Source organism: Tachysurus vachellii, chromosome 5 (genome assembly GCF_030014155.1).
Source record: "Tachysurus vachellii isolate PV-2020 chromosome 5, HZAU_Pvac_v1, whole genome shotgun sequence".
In the NCBI taxonomy this organism is placed as follows: Eukaryota; Metazoa; Chordata; class Actinopteri; order Siluriformes; family Bagridae; genus Tachysurus; species Tachysurus vachellii.
Genome location: NC_083464.1, coordinates 1,122,501 through 1,142,500, shown reverse-complemented (window position 1 = coordinate 1,142,500; position 20,000 = coordinate 1,122,501). Strand labels below are relative to the sequence as shown.

The following is a 20,000-nucleotide window of genomic DNA, read 5'->3' as shown; positions in this document are numbered from 1 at the left end:
GTTTTAAATCATAAACTTTTGTTTTGGCTGTAGGTCCGGGTCCGTATTGGGCAGCTTCTGGGTCCGGACCCGGACCGCGGTCCGCCTGTTAGTGACCTATGTTCTAGACGCTTCCTATAGCCTCCACATTTAAATGTTGCCTATTCACTTTACTCAAAGAAATATCACTCCGACAGTCCAAGGTGCAGCTTAAACAACTGTTTGTGTGTCTGTGGGTTACAGGCCAGCACCCTTCCCCAGGGCACCATAAACCTAAATGTGTGTGTAGACGTGGTGGACGCAGAGGGCACGACGGGGCAGAAACACTCACTCTGTATCTGCACTCCAGACAGAGAACACTACATCAGAGCTGAGAACCGAGAGGTCATTAACGGGTACGACACACACTCACACACACACACACACACACACAGACATATACACACAAACACACACACACACACACAGACATATACACACACACACACAGACATATACACACACAAACACACACACACAGACATATACACACACACACACTAACACACACAGACATACACACACACACACTCACAAACACACACACACACACACAGACATATACACACACACAAACACACACACAGACATACACACACACACTAACACACACAGACATACACACACACAAACACACACACACAGACATATACACACAAACACAAACACACACACATACACACACACTCACAAACACACACACACGTACATATACACACAGACATACACACACACTAACACACACACAGACATATACACACACACTAACACACACACAAAGACGCACACACACATAGATACACACACACAAACACATGGACATACAAACATACACACACACACAGACATACACACACACACACACAGACATATACACACACAGACACACAGACATACACACAGATATGCACTTCTTACTTGGACTAAGAGGCAATTAATTATATCTATATTAATAGGTTGAAGACCTTTGTTGTATGTATATAAAAAAAAAAAAACTTTAAACAGTGTTTTAGACTCCTGGTATCTTAAATCTGTAACCTAGTGAACCAGAGTTAATGTATGCAATGATAGAGACTTAAGCACTTTTGTACATCACTCTGGATAAAAGAGTCTGTCACATGCTGTAAATGTAAATATATATCATTACTAATGTGTGTGTGTGTGCGTGTGTACGTGTGTACATGTGTGCGTGTGTACGTGTATGTGTGCGTTTGTGCGTGTGTGCGCGTGTTTGCGTGTGTGTGTGTGTGTGTGTGTGTGTGTGTGTGTGTGTGTGTGTGCAGGTGGCAGGAGGCTTTGATCATATTTCCCCGGACCAACAAACAGAACCAGAAGAAGAAACGGAAGGTGGAGCCGCCAACTCCACAGGTATACACACACACACACACACACACACACACACACACACATACACACACACACTGTATGTGTGGTCTTTTATCTTTATTATTCAAGAACAGAAAAGTTTCTGATGCGTGTTTGTGTCAGATCAAAAGTTTTAAAAAGGTTTCGATTCATCTAAACACCATTCACACAAACACACACACACATAGACACACAAACACATAGAAACAAACACATAGACATACAAACATATACACACACACATACATAGTAAAGCATCATCTGTGTACCCATAACAAGATCCATCCTGGGGGAGCAGTTAAGTGATCACTTAAATCCATTTAGATAACACAGTCACCTCAGGGGGTCAGTAACACACACACACACACACACACACACACACACACACACACACACACACCCTGCCAGGGATTGACCTACATGGTCAGACAGAGTCTCATGGGATTGTTGTGTATGAAGCCACCAGGAGACGTCATGTCTTCTTATGAACCAATGTTGTGTCAGTCAGCTGTATGTTCTGGTCTTTATCAGCAATCAGGTCTGTGCTGAACTCAGAGTTTATGATGACCCTTTAGTTCCTCAGGAGCTCTCGGCTGCACTATTATAAACTGTTGTAGAAAGGACATTATTTACATTTACACTATTTACTGTAGAGTGTCACCCAAATGAGGATGAGGTTCACTTCTGAGTCTGGTTCCTCTCAAGGTTTCTTCCTCTTATCATCTCAGGGAGATTTTCCTCACCGCCGTCACCTCCAGCTTGTTCATTAGGGACAGATATATAGTATTTTAAATTTTAAGTTAATATTCTTTAAATTATTTATTTTTATTCTTATTTCCTATTATATATTAATTATTTTCTCTCTCTTCTGTTTCTATACTTCTGTAAAGCTGCTTTGAGACAATGTGAACTGTTAAAAGCACTAAACAGATAAATTGAATGAAAGTGAGACAGATTTATAGGCAGAATGAAAACTTTAGTTGTGATGGTGTTGGTTGGTGTTTATTAAAACTTGTGCTTGTGTGTGTTATCGAATCATTTCCATTTATGTCTTATTGCATTTTTAGTATTTATTTATTTAGTTTATGAATTCAGCTGACTTCAAAGGTCAGAACTAAGAATGACATCATTTTTGTCCTCTGCGCATTCCAGTTGCAAAGTTTAGTTTTTTTTCTTAGCATCCAGCTAACTGGCTAGCCGTACTGGGTACTGCTGTAAGCCGCCATGTTGGTTCGATGTCACGCTGTCAACTCTTCACTCTTTAGTCAAAACTCTGACACAAAATTAAACACACACCATGTGAGCATCATGCTTTCTTCCACACACAGGAAATGACTGACAGGAAGTGTTTTAATTGCTTGTGATTTTTGTTCTTAGAGAACACAGAAATGACACCGTACATAAATTAGTGTTTAAGTGAAATGTTAAACAGTGCTGTGTTCCACACACATGTGAAGGTGTTAGTCAGATGAAGAAAGCCTCTGCTGTGTGAATTAAATCCACTGTTGTGGTTTTGTAGCCAAACACTTAAATCCTCCTGCCTTTGATGTGGTGCATTAGCTTCAGCGCTAAATCCCACAAGCTTCTGGCTACATTCACTGCCTTTGTTTAGGGTCTGATGACCTTCTAGAACACATCAGCGGCCACAAATCACACACACACACACACACACGCACATGCACACACCCCCACACACACACACGCACACGCACACACCCACACACACACACACAACCACAATGAATTAATTTATGTTGGAGTCATTGTTATTACTTTGATGATTTTTGCTATCGTGATTATTTTAGAATTTTAACCAAACTAACTACTAAATCTTGTATTTCATTTGTTTTACTATTTTTATATAATTTTTTATTACTGAATTAAAAAACAAAATCTTATTAGAATTTAACCATGAATTTAATTGTTTTTTTTTATTAATATAATTAGTATTATTAGTTTAATAACACTTAGGCTTGTTGTTAATTATTTTGTCAGCTTTATTTATTTGATGTTATTTAAAATAAATTGTTTTTATTTTTCTTTATAAAATATAAATATAATTAAGAATCATTCATTTTCTATATCTGTTTATGATGAACCATTAAGTATTTTATAAGTATTTTGTTTAGTTTATTGTTGTTCATTTTAATGAAATTTAAATTGTTTAATTTATTGTTAATTAGTTTTTTCCCCACTGGTTCTTACATTTTAAACATCAGTACTTGATGGTGCAAGAGGGAATTTTTGTCCTGGTACAAAATTGAAAGGAAATATAAAATGTATGTAAGTGTTAAATTAATAATGAATTTAGTTCCATTCTTCTTGTACGGTGTATGTTATATACACTCTGTGTATGTTATATACACTCTGTGTGGTGCACTTGATTAAGTGTTTCGGTGTGTCAGAGCTCAGACTCGTGTTTACTGGAGGTCTGGATTTGTGCAGTGCACTACAGTGTCTCAGACCATCTCACGTAGCTCAAATCCCGCGTCTCTTTGTTGCTGGTACAAACGGTACACCTCGAGTCAGCAATCACACACAGTCATACATATTTCACATAATATTTCAATGGCTTGAAGAACATTTTAATCAGAATCTGAAGTCACATGTGCACTGTATATAGTGAGGTTTTTACTTCTACACTCTCTAACAACTAACAGACAAATTTCACCAAGGTGTTAATGGACATCAGAGCGGAAATATCACTCGTGTGCTGTTTACTTTATTTATAGAAAACTGGAGTGTGTTCTAGGAATAAACCATGACTGGACTGGAAAAAAAGTGTAGTGAGATTTTAATCAGTAAGATTTTCAATAAATTTTTATTTAAAAAATATTCAACAGATCAAGTTTATAATCATAAATCCAGAGTGTTGTGTGTTGTGTGCAGTTTACCCAAATGAGAGTAAATACCTGAACTGTGTGTGCGAGTGTGTGTGTGTGTCTGCTAACGTCCTGGCCTATGGTTTGTCTGGTTCCTGATCCGGTCCAGCATGGGTTCTCCTGGGAGATCCTGATTGTCTGTTCAGTAAGTTCAGTTCAGATCTCAGCTGACCAATCAGAGAGCAGAGATTTGGTTGTGTTTCCTGTTTGAGTCACTTTGGGTGTCTGTCAGTCAGGTAAAAAACATACAGAGGAGCTTCTCAAGAAATCACTTGGCTGTTAGGTCACTCATTTGTGTGTGTGTGTGTGTGTGTGGTGAGCAATTTTATGATTTAAGGATGGTAATTTATTTGAGTTATCAGGGTGGAGACAGAATCTGCTTGTGTGTGTGTGCTTGTGTAAATGTTTGTGTGTGTGTGTGTGTGTGGTCACACTACATTAGCAGGTGTGTTGTTGACCTCAGGTTTGGATTGTGCTGTGGTGATGGGCACACACGCACATACACACACACACACACACACACAGGTGTTTTTGACATCAAAGGACCTTTGTTCTGTTCTGGTTTGACTGAGTAAATAGTTTTCTTTCTGTCTGCAGGAACCTGGACCAGCCAAGGTCACTGTAACGAGCAGCAGTGTCCTGTGTGTTAATAACAGTGTGGTTCAGTCTGATGGGGCTGAGCCTGTTAGAGGTATGAACACACACACACACACACACATACACACATACACATATACACACAAACACAAACACACAAACACACACACACAGACACACATACACACAAACACACACACACAAACACACACACACACAAGCACACACATGCACGCACATACACATACACACAGAAAAACACACAAATCCACAAAACACACACAAATACACAAAAACACACAAAAACACAGAAAACACATATGCACACAAACACACACACAAAAAAACACACACACAAACACACACACACAAACACGTTTTGTATACAAAAAGTATACAAAATACCAAAACTGAATGTACTGTAATAAATTATTTAAATGTATTATTTAAAGTGCACCACTGGACTATATACAGGAGATCATTTACATTAATATGATTTACATTTACATATTTGTATTAGTTTGTTTTTTCCTAATTATTTATCAATTATTACATTAGTTCTTCAGTCCAAAATAAATGTTTGTATGTTTGTCAGATTCGGAGCGTGTGATTGCAGGACGTAAGCCGAGGGTGGAGAGCGGCTACTTCTCATTGGAGAAACCGAAACCTGAACAACCCCAACAGGAACAGATCTCCTCTTCATCATCATCCCCTTCCTCTCGTCTGAGGTACAGCACTTCGGAACCGGCGCTCTGTCCCTCACTGTCCTTGCACAACACACACACTTCACCTGACACACACACTACACACTCAGACTTCACAGACATACCCACTGTTTCACAATCTGTTGATGATCCACACACACATTCATTGCCAACAACAAACACAGTACGATCTCCTTCTCCACACACTTCTGCCAACACACACACGCTGGCATCGTCACTCTCGTCCTCTCAGAGCTCCCTCGACTCTGGGTCGAGCCCTGAGAGGCAGAGTCATGTCGCAAGAGTGGGTGGGGCTACCCCATCAGAGGCTGGAGGAATCAACGCGAGGCCTGGGCGAAGTGGGAGGAGCTATGCGGTATTGGCGGACGTCCCCCGTGCGAGAAGGCTGAGCCATCGAGAGGCGTTTCGTTCTGATCGCAAACGGCAGGAGCTGAGAGCAAGAACACGGAGCCCAGGGAGAGAGGAGGTAGAGAGACTGTTCGGACAACAGAGGAAGTGAGAACACACACACACCTTCACTCATATACACACTACAGTATAAACACACACTCACAGATGGACATACACACTTATACACACACCAGGTACTGAGCTTTAGGGATATTGACTGTATAATGATCATGGAGGTGGAGCTTTCGGGTTCAGGCCGAGATCACATGTTCTTCACAGCAGTGAGACAAGATGCTGATCTCATCCAGGTGCAGAAGAGCAAGCAGCAGATACTTTAAGATCAAATCTGTAAGAGGTGAAAAGGCCACTGGTTGTGCTGCTGACTCACAGTGGGACTGGCCTGCACAGTCCACTTCTGCTCTGTATGGGGACGAGTCTCTTCATATAATCATCCTAGACTCTTGACTTCTGTTCCAGATGGAATACTGCAGGGTGTGAAGTCATCACTGTACCCTGTACACCATCATTAACCTCACTCATCTGCTGTAGTGGTATATGGTAAATAAATAGGATGAAGAGTAAAGGTTCTCCACCGCATCCTTGATGTCTATCATCCATGCTTTTCTCTGTAGAACACTGTTTATAGAATATAGTATATACTGTACAGGGTTTTTCCTGGGTCAAGATTGGTCTTCTGTGGTGTCTGACCCACATGGTCATCCACACACAGCAGAGAGTACACAAGTACCCACATGATCCACAAGCCCAACATTGACAATAAATGTTAGATTTAAAATAATACAAAGAAACAGTTTGTGATTTTTTTTCTTATCCTATTTATTCATGAATAAACGATCACTGTCAGGCTAGATAGTAAAAGAAAGCGATTACAACTTATTTTATATGTAAACGTCATCGATACCAAAATACATTTAAAATGTCAAAGTTATCACAATTGATCTATTATATATAATATATCTGATTTGTTCTACACCGACTCAGACACTGACGCAGACCAACTGCTTTAACCATTCATTATAATGAATCGGCTCAAAGGAGTCATTAGGTCGCGAATCGGAATTTAGCGGACGTGTTCTGTGGGAATCCTGGCTGTTAGGACATCGCGAAAGATTTGTCAACACACACACACACACGCACGCACACACACACACAAAACACTTCATAACTGGATAGATTTTTTTTTTGCGTTTATTTAAAGTTATGTCAGCTGCACATGCGGAATGCTTGTCACAAGTTGTAAGAGAAGATAAGGCAACTTTTTTTTTGGACTGCAGTTCACACCCAGCGGTAATTCAGCAAAAATATTGGGCGGGGCGGGGTGGGGTGGGGGCTGTGCTCGTTCTCTCCGTCACTCCGTCAGTAGGATTTGGTGGGACAAAAAATTTCAATGTAGGAAATCTTGTGAAACCAAGATTCAGTACTGATGAAGACCATTTTGTCAGTAGCCATAGAACTGACAGTAACTAGAGGTGCTGTCTTGGAGTTGGTGGACATTGTGATCCTAAACCCTCCATGTGCCTCTAAGAAAAATGTGGCCATAACTCTAAAGGTCCTTCTTGGTATACTTAAGGAGCACAGTGTGCTCCTGGTTAGGAACATCTGGAGCTGGATGTGTTTGTTGTTAACGTCCACTTCTCAGAGGCCTTTCCTGCCCTGAAGCTCCCATGGTCTGTGTCCATACAGCAGAGTTGTAAAGGTTCCCAGTCAAACATGTCTTCACACTTCAGTGTCTCGTTGCAATATCTTAGATTATTAGTTCTGCTCTTTGGCACTAGGAGTTAAAAAGATCTGAGTGATCACTGTCAAGGTCAAAGACCAGTCAGGAGAAAGCCTGAAATATTACGTGGATCTCTGACTGGTGGTCACAATGGCACAGGAAGTTGTCCTTTGATGACAACATGACAGCACTGGACTAAGGCTAAGAGGCTAAGAGGCTAAGACTAGTCACTGGTCTGTGTGCTACAGTCCTAAACCTAACAATGTGAGTCACTGTAAAGGTTCTAGCACATGCAGAAATCACCTCACAACATCCTTTTACATGTACACTGCTAACAATACACATGAATACACACACAGATATACATTATATGGCCAAAAGTTTGTGCACCCCTGACAGTCACACCATTATGTCCTTCCAGATGAATTCCCTTTGCTGTTGTAATGAGCTCCACTATTCTGTGAAGGTTTTCTCCTAGATGTTGGATTGTGTCTGTGGGGGTTTGTGTTCATTCAGCTACAAGAGCATTAGTGAGATCAGATACTGATGGTGTAAGAGTGAGGAGGTCTGGAGTACAGTCGGAGTTCCAGTTCATGCCCGAGGTGTTTGTTCAGTGTAACTGAGTCAGAGTCAGGGCTCTGTGCAGGACACTCGAGTTCTTCACTCTTCATGGATCTGCTTTGTGCACAGGGACATTGTCATGCTGGAACAGGGCTTGGACTCTTAGTTCCAGTCATGTTCATTATAACACAAAGACTTTCTACACAAGGGTCAGCTTGTGGATGAACCATGTATGGGTGTGATGGTCAGGGGTGCACATAGTTTTGGTCACATATAAATACATCTTTATACATAAATACAGTGATGATGTGTTCGTCTCTTTAGCTGTGAGTGTATTTATTTCTGCTGTCTACTGTAACCCTGTGCATTGTGGGTAATGTAGTTCTGTGTCAGCCTCAGTCAACATGGCACCAGTCTGTGTCTCTTACTACGATGTAGACTGTAATTGGTAGAGTTTAGCACCATCTAGTGCACACACTGTAGTACTACATTAACTCAACACTAACTCACACTGTATTCACTAAAACACTCAAATACACACACATCAAATACACGCACACCTCATATACACACACACACCTCATATACACACTCACCAAATACACACACTCACCATATACACACACTCACCAAATACACACACTCACCATATACACACACTCACCAAATACACACACATCAAATACACACACTCACCAAATACACACACTCACCAAATACACACACATCAAACACACACACTCATCAAATACACACACTCACCAAATACACACACTCACCAAATACACACACTCACCATATACACACACTCACCAAATACACACACATCATATACACACTCACCAAATACACACACTCACCAAATACACACACTCACCATATACACACACTCACCAAATACACACACATCAAATACACACACTCACCAAATACACACACTCACCAAATACACACACATCAAATACACACACTCACCAAATACACACACTCACCAAATACACACACATCAAATACACACACTCACCAAATACACACACTCACCAAATACACACACTCACCAAATACAGTGAGTGTATTTGGTACACACACACTCATCAAATACACACACTCATCAAATACACACACTCACCAAATACACACACATCAAATACACACTCACCAAATACACACACTCACCAAATACACACATACACCAAATACACACACTCACCAAATACACACACTCACCAAATACACACTCTCCAAATACACACACTCACCAAATACACACACATCATATACACACTCACCAAATACACACACTCACCAAATACACACACTCACCAAATACACACACATCAAATACACACACTCACCAAATACACACACTCACCATATACACACACTCACCAAATACACACACATCAAATACACACACTCACCAAATACACACACTCACCAAATACAGTGAGTGTATTTGGTACACACACACTCATCAAATACACACACTCACCAAATACACACACATCAAATACACACTCAACAAATGCACACACTCACCAAATACACACATACACCAAATACACACACTCACCAAATACACACACTCACCAAATACACACACACACCAAATACACACAACAAATACACACACTCACCAAATACACACACTCACCAAATACACACACTCACCATATACACACACTCACCAAATACACACACATCATATACACACTCACCAAATACACACACTCACCAAATACACACACACCAAATACACACACTCACCAAATACACACACATCAAATACACACACTCACCAAATACACACACACTCACCAAATACACACACTCACTAAATACACACACACACACACACTCACCAAATACACACACTCACTAAATACACACACACACACACACTCACCAAATACACACACTCACCAAATACATACACACATCAAATACACACACTCACCAAATACACACACTCACCATATACACACACTCACCAAATACACACACACTCACCAAATACACACACTCACTAAATACACACACACACACACACACACTCATCAAATACACACACTCACCAAATACACACACATCAAATACACACTCACCAAATACACACACTCACCAAATACACACATACACCAAATACACACACTCACCAAATACACACACTCACCAAATACACACTCTCCAAATACACACACTCACCAAATACACACACATCATATACACACACATCATATACACACTCACCAAATACACACACTCACCAAATACACACACACATCAAATACACACACTCACCAAATACACACACTCACCAAATACACACACATCAAATACACACACTCACCAAATACACACACTCACCAAATACACACACATCAAATACACACACTCACCAAATACACACACTCACCAAATACACACACTCACCAAATACAGTGAGTGTATTTGGTACACACTCACTCATCATATACACACACTCACCAAATACACACACTCACCAAATACACACTCTCCAAATACACACACTCACCAAATACACACACATCATATACACACTCACCAAATACACACACTCACCAAATACACACACTCACCAAATACACACACATCAAATACACACACTCACCAAATACACACACTCACCATATACACACACTCACCAAATACACACACATCAAATACACACACTCACCAAATACACACACTCACCAAATACAGTGAGTGTATTTGGTACACACACACTCATCAAATACACACACTCACCAAATACACACACATCAAATACACACTCAACAAATACACACACTCACCAAATACACACATACACCAAATACACACACTCACCAAATACACACACTCACCAAATACACACACACCAAATACACACACCAAATACACACACTCACCAAATACACACACTCACCAAATACACACACTCACCATATACACACACTCACCAAATACACACACTCACCATATACACACACTCACCAAATACACACACATCAAATACACACACTCACCAAATACACACACTCACCAAATACACACACATCAAACACACACACTCATCAAATACACACTCACCAAATACACACACTCACCAAATACACACACTCACCATATACACACACTCACCAAATACACACACATCATATACACACTCACCAAATACACACACTCACCAAATACACACACTCACCAAATACACACACATCAAATACACACACTCACCAAATACACACACTCACCAAATACACACACTCACCAAATACACACACACACACCAAATACACACACCAAATACACACACTCACCAAATACACACACTCACCAAATACACACACTCACCAAATACACACACATCAAATACACACACTCACCAAATACACACACTCACCAAATACAGTGAGTGTATTTGGTACACACACACTCATCAAATACACACACTCACCAAATACACACACATCAAATACACACTCAACAAATACACACACTCACCAAATACACACATACACCAAATACACACACTCACCAAATACACACACTCACCAAATACACACACTCACCAAATACACACACACCAAATACACACACCAAATACACACACTCACCAAATACACACACTCACCAAATACACACACTCACCATATACACACACTCACCAAATACACACACTCACCATATACACACACTCACCAAATACACACACATCAAATACACACACTCACCAAATACACACACTCACCAAATACACACACATCAAACACACACACTCATCAAATACACACTCACCAAATACACACACTCACCAAATACACACACTCACCATATACACACACTCACCAAATACACACACTCACCAAATACACACACTCACCAAATACACACACACATCATATACACACTCACCAAATACACACACATCAAATACACACTCACCAAATACACACACATCAAATACACACACTCACCAAATACACACACACATCATATACACACACTCACCAAATACACACACATCAAATACACACACTCACCAAACACACACACTCACCAAATACACACACTCACCAAATACAGTGAGTGTATTTGGTACACACACACTCACCAAATACACACACTCACCAAATACACACACATCAAATACACACTCACCAAATACACACACTCACCAAATACACACATACACCAAATACACACACATCAAATACACACACTCACCAAATACACACACTCACCAAATACACACACTCACCAAATACACACACACATCATATACACACACTCACCAAAAACACACACATCATATACACACTCACCAAATACACACACTCACCAAATACACACACTCACCATATACACACACTCACCAAATACACACACATCAAATACACACACTCACCAAATACACACACTCACCAAATACACACACTCACTAAATACACACACACACACACACACACTCACCAAATACACACACTCACCAAATACATACACACATCAAATACACACACTCACCAAATACACACACTCACCATTTACACACACTCACCAAATACACACACACTCACCAAATACACACACTCACTAAATACACACACACACACACACACACCAAATACACACACTCACCAAATACATACACACATCAAATATACACACACATCATATACACACACTCACCAAATACACACACATCAAATACACACACTCACCAAATACACACACTCACCAAATACACACATACACCAAATACACACTCACCAAATACACACACTCACCAAATACACACACTCACCAAATACACACACTCACCAAATACACACACACATCATATACACACTCACCAAATACACACACATCAAATACACACTCACCAAATACACACACATCAAATACACACGCTCACCAAATACACACACACATCATATACACACACTCACCAAATACACACACATCAAATACACACACTCACCAAACACACACACTCACCAAATACACACACTCACCAAATACAGTGAGTGTATTTGGTACACACACACTCATCAAATACACACACTCACCAAATACACACACATCAAATACACACTCACCAAATACACACACTCACCAAATACACACACTCACCAAATACACACACACATCATATACACACACTCACCAAAAACACACACATCATATACACACTCACCAAATACACACACTCACCAAATACACACACTCACCATATACACACACATCAAATACACACACTCACCAAATACACACACTCACCAAATACACACACATCAAATACACACACTCACCAAATACACACACTCACCAAATACACACACATCAAATACACACACTCACCAAATACACACACTCACCAAATACACACACTCACTAAATACACACACACACACACACACTCACCAAATACACACACTCACCAAATACACACACTCACCAAATACATACACACATCAAATACACACACTCACCAAATACACACACTCACCATTTACACACACTCACCAAATACACACATACTCACCAAATACACACACTCACTAAATACACACACACACACACACACACACACACACCAAATACACACACTCACCAAATACATACACACATCAAATATACACACACATCATATACACACACTCACCAAATACACACATAAAATTGAATTACATGATAATGTCCATTGATAACTATGGTCATCACCTTGGGAGCACCGATACTGCTGTCTTCATTTCACTGGCTGTCTGTATTTCTGTTCGTCTTTCTTTCTTTCTTTCTTTCTTTCTTTCTTTCTTTCTTTCTTTCTTTCTTTCTTTCTTTCTTTCTTTCTCTTACCCTCACTCTCAGTCTGTATTTTATCTTTTTCTTCTCTCTTTCAGGCGCCCCTCTGAACATCAGTCTCCTGCCTTCTGCCACGGCCACTGATTCCTCTGCTTTTTCTCATTTTACACACACACACACACACACACACACACACACACACACACACACACACACACACACACACACACATTGCTGCTCATCACTGCTGTTCCTGGATTCCTGAGTGCTTTCCGCCATGCTTCCTTCTGTTGCCTTCTTTCTTCAGCACACACACACACACACACACACACACACACACACACACACACACACACAAACACACACACATTTTATTTAGACTGTTTTTATGAGGTTAATTTATGGCTAAATACATACCTTTTTATTATTTTATTTACTTTTAAATCTGTCTTAATAATTTCAAATGAAATAGTAAAGTATATTTTATATATATTTCATAGTTTAGTAGTTAAAGGCATTTAAATGACTTTATTTAGTTCTGTTATAGATATGTGTATGTGTGTGTGTCAGACGTACTCAGGTGATTGAACGGTTTGAGACACAGCAGTCAACAGATACATTGGAGCACATGGACACAACAGAACTGTCCACTTCCTCCAGTCAGTCCACCAATCAGAGAACAGGACGCAGTGAGAGGCGTCTCCCTACCCAGAAACAGGTACGCTAGTAACATCATCACACACCTGTACAGAAACAGGTACGCTAGTAACTTCATCACACACCTGTACAGAAACAGGTACGCTAGTAACATCACACACCTGTACAGTAACAGGTACGCTAGTAACATCACACACCTGTACAGTAACAGGTACGCTAGTAACATCACACACCTGTACAGTAACAGGTACGCTAGTAACATCACACACCTGTACAGAAACAGGTACGCTAGTAACATCACACACACCTGTACAGTAACAGGAACGCTAGTAACATCATCACACACCTGTACAGTAACAGGAACGCTAGTAACATCATCACACACCTGTACAGAAACAGGTACGCTAGTAACATCATCACACACTTGTACAGAAACAGGTACGCTAGTAACATCACACACCTGTACAGAAACAGGTACGCTAGTAACATCACACACACCTGTACAGTAACAGGAACGCTAGTAACATCATCACACACCTGTACAGAAACAGGTACGCTAGTAACATCACACACCTGTACAGAAACAGGTACGCTAGTAACATCACACACCTGTACAGTAACAGGTACGCTAGTAACATCACACACCTGTACAGTAACAGGAACGCTAGTAACATCACACACCTGTACAGAAACAGGTACGCTAGTAACATCACACACCTGTACAGTAACAGGAACGCTAGTAACATCACACACCTGTACAGAAACAGGTACGCTAGTAACATCACACACCTGTACAGTAACAGGTACGCTAGTAACATCACACACCTGTACAGAAACAGGTACGATAGTAACATCACACACCTGTACAGAAACAGGTACGCTAGTAACATCATCACACACCTGTACAGAAACAGGTACGCTAGTAACATCACACACCTGTACAGAAACAGGTACGCTTCTGACATTGCTGCACTTTCTCTTTTTTAGGACCTCTCATTGGATGCTGGTACATCAGGCACAGTAACGGATTTTTCTGGAAAAATGTCTGTTTACAGAAGGGCAAAAAGTCTGGACCGCCGAATTACAGAGTCATCAATGACGGTGAGAGAAAAATATTCAACTAATAAACACAAACTACTTCCCGTTAAGTATAAAGGGTTTAATGCTTTTAACAGGATAGTCTATAAGTATTTTTTAGTAGGTTTTGTGTGTGTGTGTGTGTGTGTGTGTGTGTGTGTGTGTGTGTGTGTATCATATTTAGCTGCCAGTGTATCCGTCATACTTACCCCACACCTCACACTCCCCAGATATAAATAGCTGTTAACAGTGTCAAATCTTCTGAAAGCTGAAACACACACTCCCTATTTATCACACACACATACACACGCACACACACACACAATTCATAAGCAGTAATACGGAAGGAAACACAGATGTGTGTGAAGACATCTACACAGATGAAGCTGAATAAGAATAAGGTACTCAGATTTTAAACTCTGATCTCTAACTGGAGTGTGTGTAGGATTTACAGACAGACAGACAGACAGACAGACAGATAAATAGATAGAAAGGCATACGAACTTGAAGTTAATACTAGAGACTTCATTTTAAATAAGTACTGAAAGCACAGAGTTCTTGCATGTTTTTTACTTCCTTACAGGACACACAGTTGTCTAGTAACTTTTATTTGTTTAGACACATAAGTTTTTCCTACAGGACATTTATTTAATCTAGCTGGAACATGCTGCTGTAAACACTGCAGATACACAACTGAAAAGTGATATATAATCACTAAAATAATTCACTTTTTATTTTATTCTTATTATTTTATTAAATCATTGTGTTCTGATGAATGAAATGTGTTGCTGTAGAAATACCGTGTCTTTATTCTGTACTTATGTGAGCTGATTATTTACTGATTATTTACTAACATTTAACTTACAGTTAGTTACAATTTCCTAGCTATTAGCTGACAATGATTAGATGACAATATGCAGTGCTTTGCTAATAATCGTAGCATAAAGCTATCAGAGAATTAAAGATATATAAAGTGTAGAGATTAAAGGAGGAACAGGTTTGTATGATGTTACTACATTCTGCTTCTGTTTACAGAGCAAACGTCTCTTCAATAGTCTTCAGAGTTACTGTGTGAATGCAGGCGAGAGGTTAGCTGTTAGCTGTTAGCTGCATGGATTTGTGTTGAATTTACTTACTGTTTCATTTTACAGCCTGATCTGCTGAACTTCAAAAAAGGATGGATGACTAAACTTTATGAGGACGGGCTGGTGAGTGTGTCTGTGTGTGTGCGTGTCTGTGTGTGTGCATGTGTGTGTGCGCATGTGTGTGCGTGTGCATGTGAGTGTGAGTGTGTGCATGTGTGAGTGTGTGTGTGCATGTGTGTGCATGTGTGTGCGTGTGTGTTTGAGTGTGTGTGCGTGTGTGTGTGTGCATGTGTGTGTGCATGTGTTTGTGCATGTGTGTGTGCGCGTATGTGTGCGTGTGTGTGCGTGTGTGTGCGTGTATGTGTGTGTGTGCGTGTGAGTGTGTGCATGTGTGTGTGCATGTGTGTGTACATGTGTGTGCGTGTGTGTTTGAGTGTGTGAGTGTGTGCATGTGTGTGTGCATGTGCGTGCGTGTGTGTGTGTGTGCGTGTGAGTGTGTGTGTGTGTGAAACCTTAAATAGTGTGGACTTTCAACTTTGATGGATGGAGTTAATAATAATAATAATAATAATAATAATAGTAATAATAAAATAATAATAATAAGAATAATAAGAATAAAACAATAATAATAATAATAATAATAATACTAATAAGAAAACAATAATAATAATAATAATAATAATAATAATAATAATAATAATAAAACAATAATAATAATAATAATAATAGTAATAATAAAACAATAATACTAATAATACTAATAATAATAATAATAATAATATATTCCTTTCTTCCTTTCAGAAAAGAGAATTATGACACAGATCCTGATTTATAAACATGACTAACTTTAAATGTGTAAAAAATGAAAGCAGTAAATACAATTGTACATTGACTAAAGTGATTAAAAAACAAATTAAAATTTAAATATGTAATTTAATATAGAATCAGAAGATTAAAGTTGATTGTTTTAAACAGAACAAGTTTAATAAGAAACTTTTTAAAGACATCATTTGATCATTTTCAGTGTGTTTTAGACGTGTGTTTGTCCCTCTGTTGATGATCTTACACTGTATTTTAGTGTTGAAGAGAAATCTGAGCTGCTTTTTAGATGAACAAACACTCTGAGCTTCTCAGAGAGCAGAAATGGGTTTGATATCAACATTTACTCTGAACATACAAACATCTGTGTGGAGAAAAAACTAACTGAACTTTTCTATGAATCTATCAGCTCTAGTGTTGTAGAGAAAAACAGAAATAGTGATGAAACTCTACAAAGTCCTGAGTGTTTACTTTCATATGAGCTTCATATTAACACCACTGTGGAGTGAGACACGAGGAAGATGTTCAGTCACCCACACGGACACGAGACAAACAGGAGGAAATAATATTATTCAGTCTTTGGTTAAAGTTTTAATGTGTGTTTGTTGGGGTAAAGATGAGAGTTTTGGAGCAGCAGTAAGTCTGTCTGACATTAATCAGTTTAATATGAACTGACTGATGCACTGTTTTTTTTGCCTCAGTAGATTCTTATCAATATACACAGTATGACATGTATATCTAACTCTGTGTGTGTGTGTGTGTGTGTGTGTGTGTGTGTGTGTTTCAGTGGAAGAAGCACTGGTTTGTTTTGACTGAACAGAGTCTGAGATATTACAGAGACTCCATCGCTGAAGAGGTCAGACTCAGTGTTTTGTGTGTAATATCTAACGTGTGTGTGAGATTGTGTGTGTGTGAAATTGTGTGTGCAGGTGATTGTGTGTCAGTTTGTAGTCTTTGTGTGTAATTTACATCAGTGTGTATTACCTCAGGCAGCTGATCTTGATGGAGAAATTGAATTGTCCTCATGTTATGATGTCACTGAGTTTCCTGTGCAGAGGAACTACGGCTTCCAAATCCATGTAAGTCTCTCACTGGCCACTTCATTAGGAATAATATAGCAGTTCTCTAATCAATCGTGACAACATCACAATGTGTAAAGTCATTCAGCTACAGAGCAGTAGCTTCAGCTAAGAGCTTCACATCAGACTAAAGTAAAAGTCTGATCTCTGTGACTTTAACTGTGGCTTGATTGTTGGTGTCAGATGATTGCTGTCTCTAGAATTTACACAGACAAAAACCATCCTGACACTGACAGGAAGTCTGTAGTCACTCATATAATCACGCTTTACAGCCGCATCTCAGAACACACAACACATCAGATGTCCAGGTCAGGTACCTCTCCTGTCAGGAACAGACTCACTGACTCTCTGACAGGGAATTTGATCAGACTTATTTTATATATAAAATACAAACCTGTCTATGGCTGAATGATGTGTTGTGTTTCACAGGCAGGTAAATCGATCCTGATCATTCTGTAATTTCGGGGATTTAACTCCACATAAAAATAAATCAGCTCAGGAATCTGACAGAGATATAAAACTGTCTGTCTTTCTCTCAGAGTAAGGAGGGAGTGTTCACGCTCTCTGCTATGACTTCTGGGATACGGAGGAACTGGATTCAGGCCATAATGAAGAGTGTGAGGCCCACCATCACTCCTGATGTCACACGGTACTTTTAACGCTTCTCTGATCTAAATGCTTTGTTTACCCCAAACAGCCTCATTATACCATGACCAGGTCTTAGTTGTGTTACTGCACCACTTACTGTGGTTTGAGTAACTGTAGTTTTAATGATGTCATTAAGGCTTTGTGATTGGCTGATCAGCTGTAATCTGAGCTCCGCCCCGTTAAACTTCTACAAAGTTTCCACATGCACATGAGCTTCACAGTGTTAGCATGCTCTGATTTGCATTTAGAACGTGTGTGTAAGAGCATGTGTGAGTGTGTGTGAATGTGTGTGTGTGAGTGTGTATGTGTGTGTATGAGTGTGTGTTTGAGTGAGTGTGTATGTGTGTATGAGTGTGTGTAAGTGTGAGTGTGTGGTGTATGTGTGTATGAGTGTGTGTATGAGTATGTGTGAGTGTGTGGTGTATGAGTGTATGTGTGTGTGAGTGTATGTGTATGTGTGTGTGAGTGTATGTGTATGTGTGTGTGAGTGTGTGTGTGTGTAGGAGTGTATGTGTGTATGAGTGTATGTGTGTATGAGTGTGTGTATGAGTATG

General features: G+C 39.6%; 1 protein-coding gene across 2 annotated transcripts in view; it reads left to right on the top strand.

The window, feature by feature from the left end:
- The window catches only part of si:ch73-103b11.2 (repetitive organellar protein), a 72,569-nt gene that overhangs the window by 24,826 nt on the left and 27,743 nt on the right, over positions 1 to 20,000 (top strand). For both annotated transcript variants that reach the window (XM_060869460.1, XM_060869461.1), the window contains exons 5-14: positions 223 to 374; positions 1,302 to 1,386; positions 4,863 to 4,956; positions 5,458 to 6,082; positions 14,652 to 14,799; positions 15,726 to 15,839; positions 16,967 to 17,023; positions 18,507 to 18,575; positions 18,709 to 18,798; positions 19,338 to 19,447. In XM_060869460.1, coding sequence (XP_060725443.1) covers positions 223 to 374; positions 1,302 to 1,386; positions 4,863 to 4,956; positions 5,458 to 6,082; positions 14,652 to 14,799; positions 15,726 to 15,839; positions 16,967 to 17,023; positions 18,507 to 18,575; positions 18,709 to 18,798; positions 19,338 to 19,447 — 1,544 coding nt within the window. The remainder of the gene's footprint in view (positions 1 to 222; positions 375 to 1,301; positions 1,387 to 4,862; positions 4,957 to 5,457; positions 6,083 to 14,651; positions 14,800 to 15,725; positions 15,840 to 16,966; positions 17,024 to 18,506; positions 18,576 to 18,708; positions 18,799 to 19,337; positions 19,448 to 20,000) is intronic.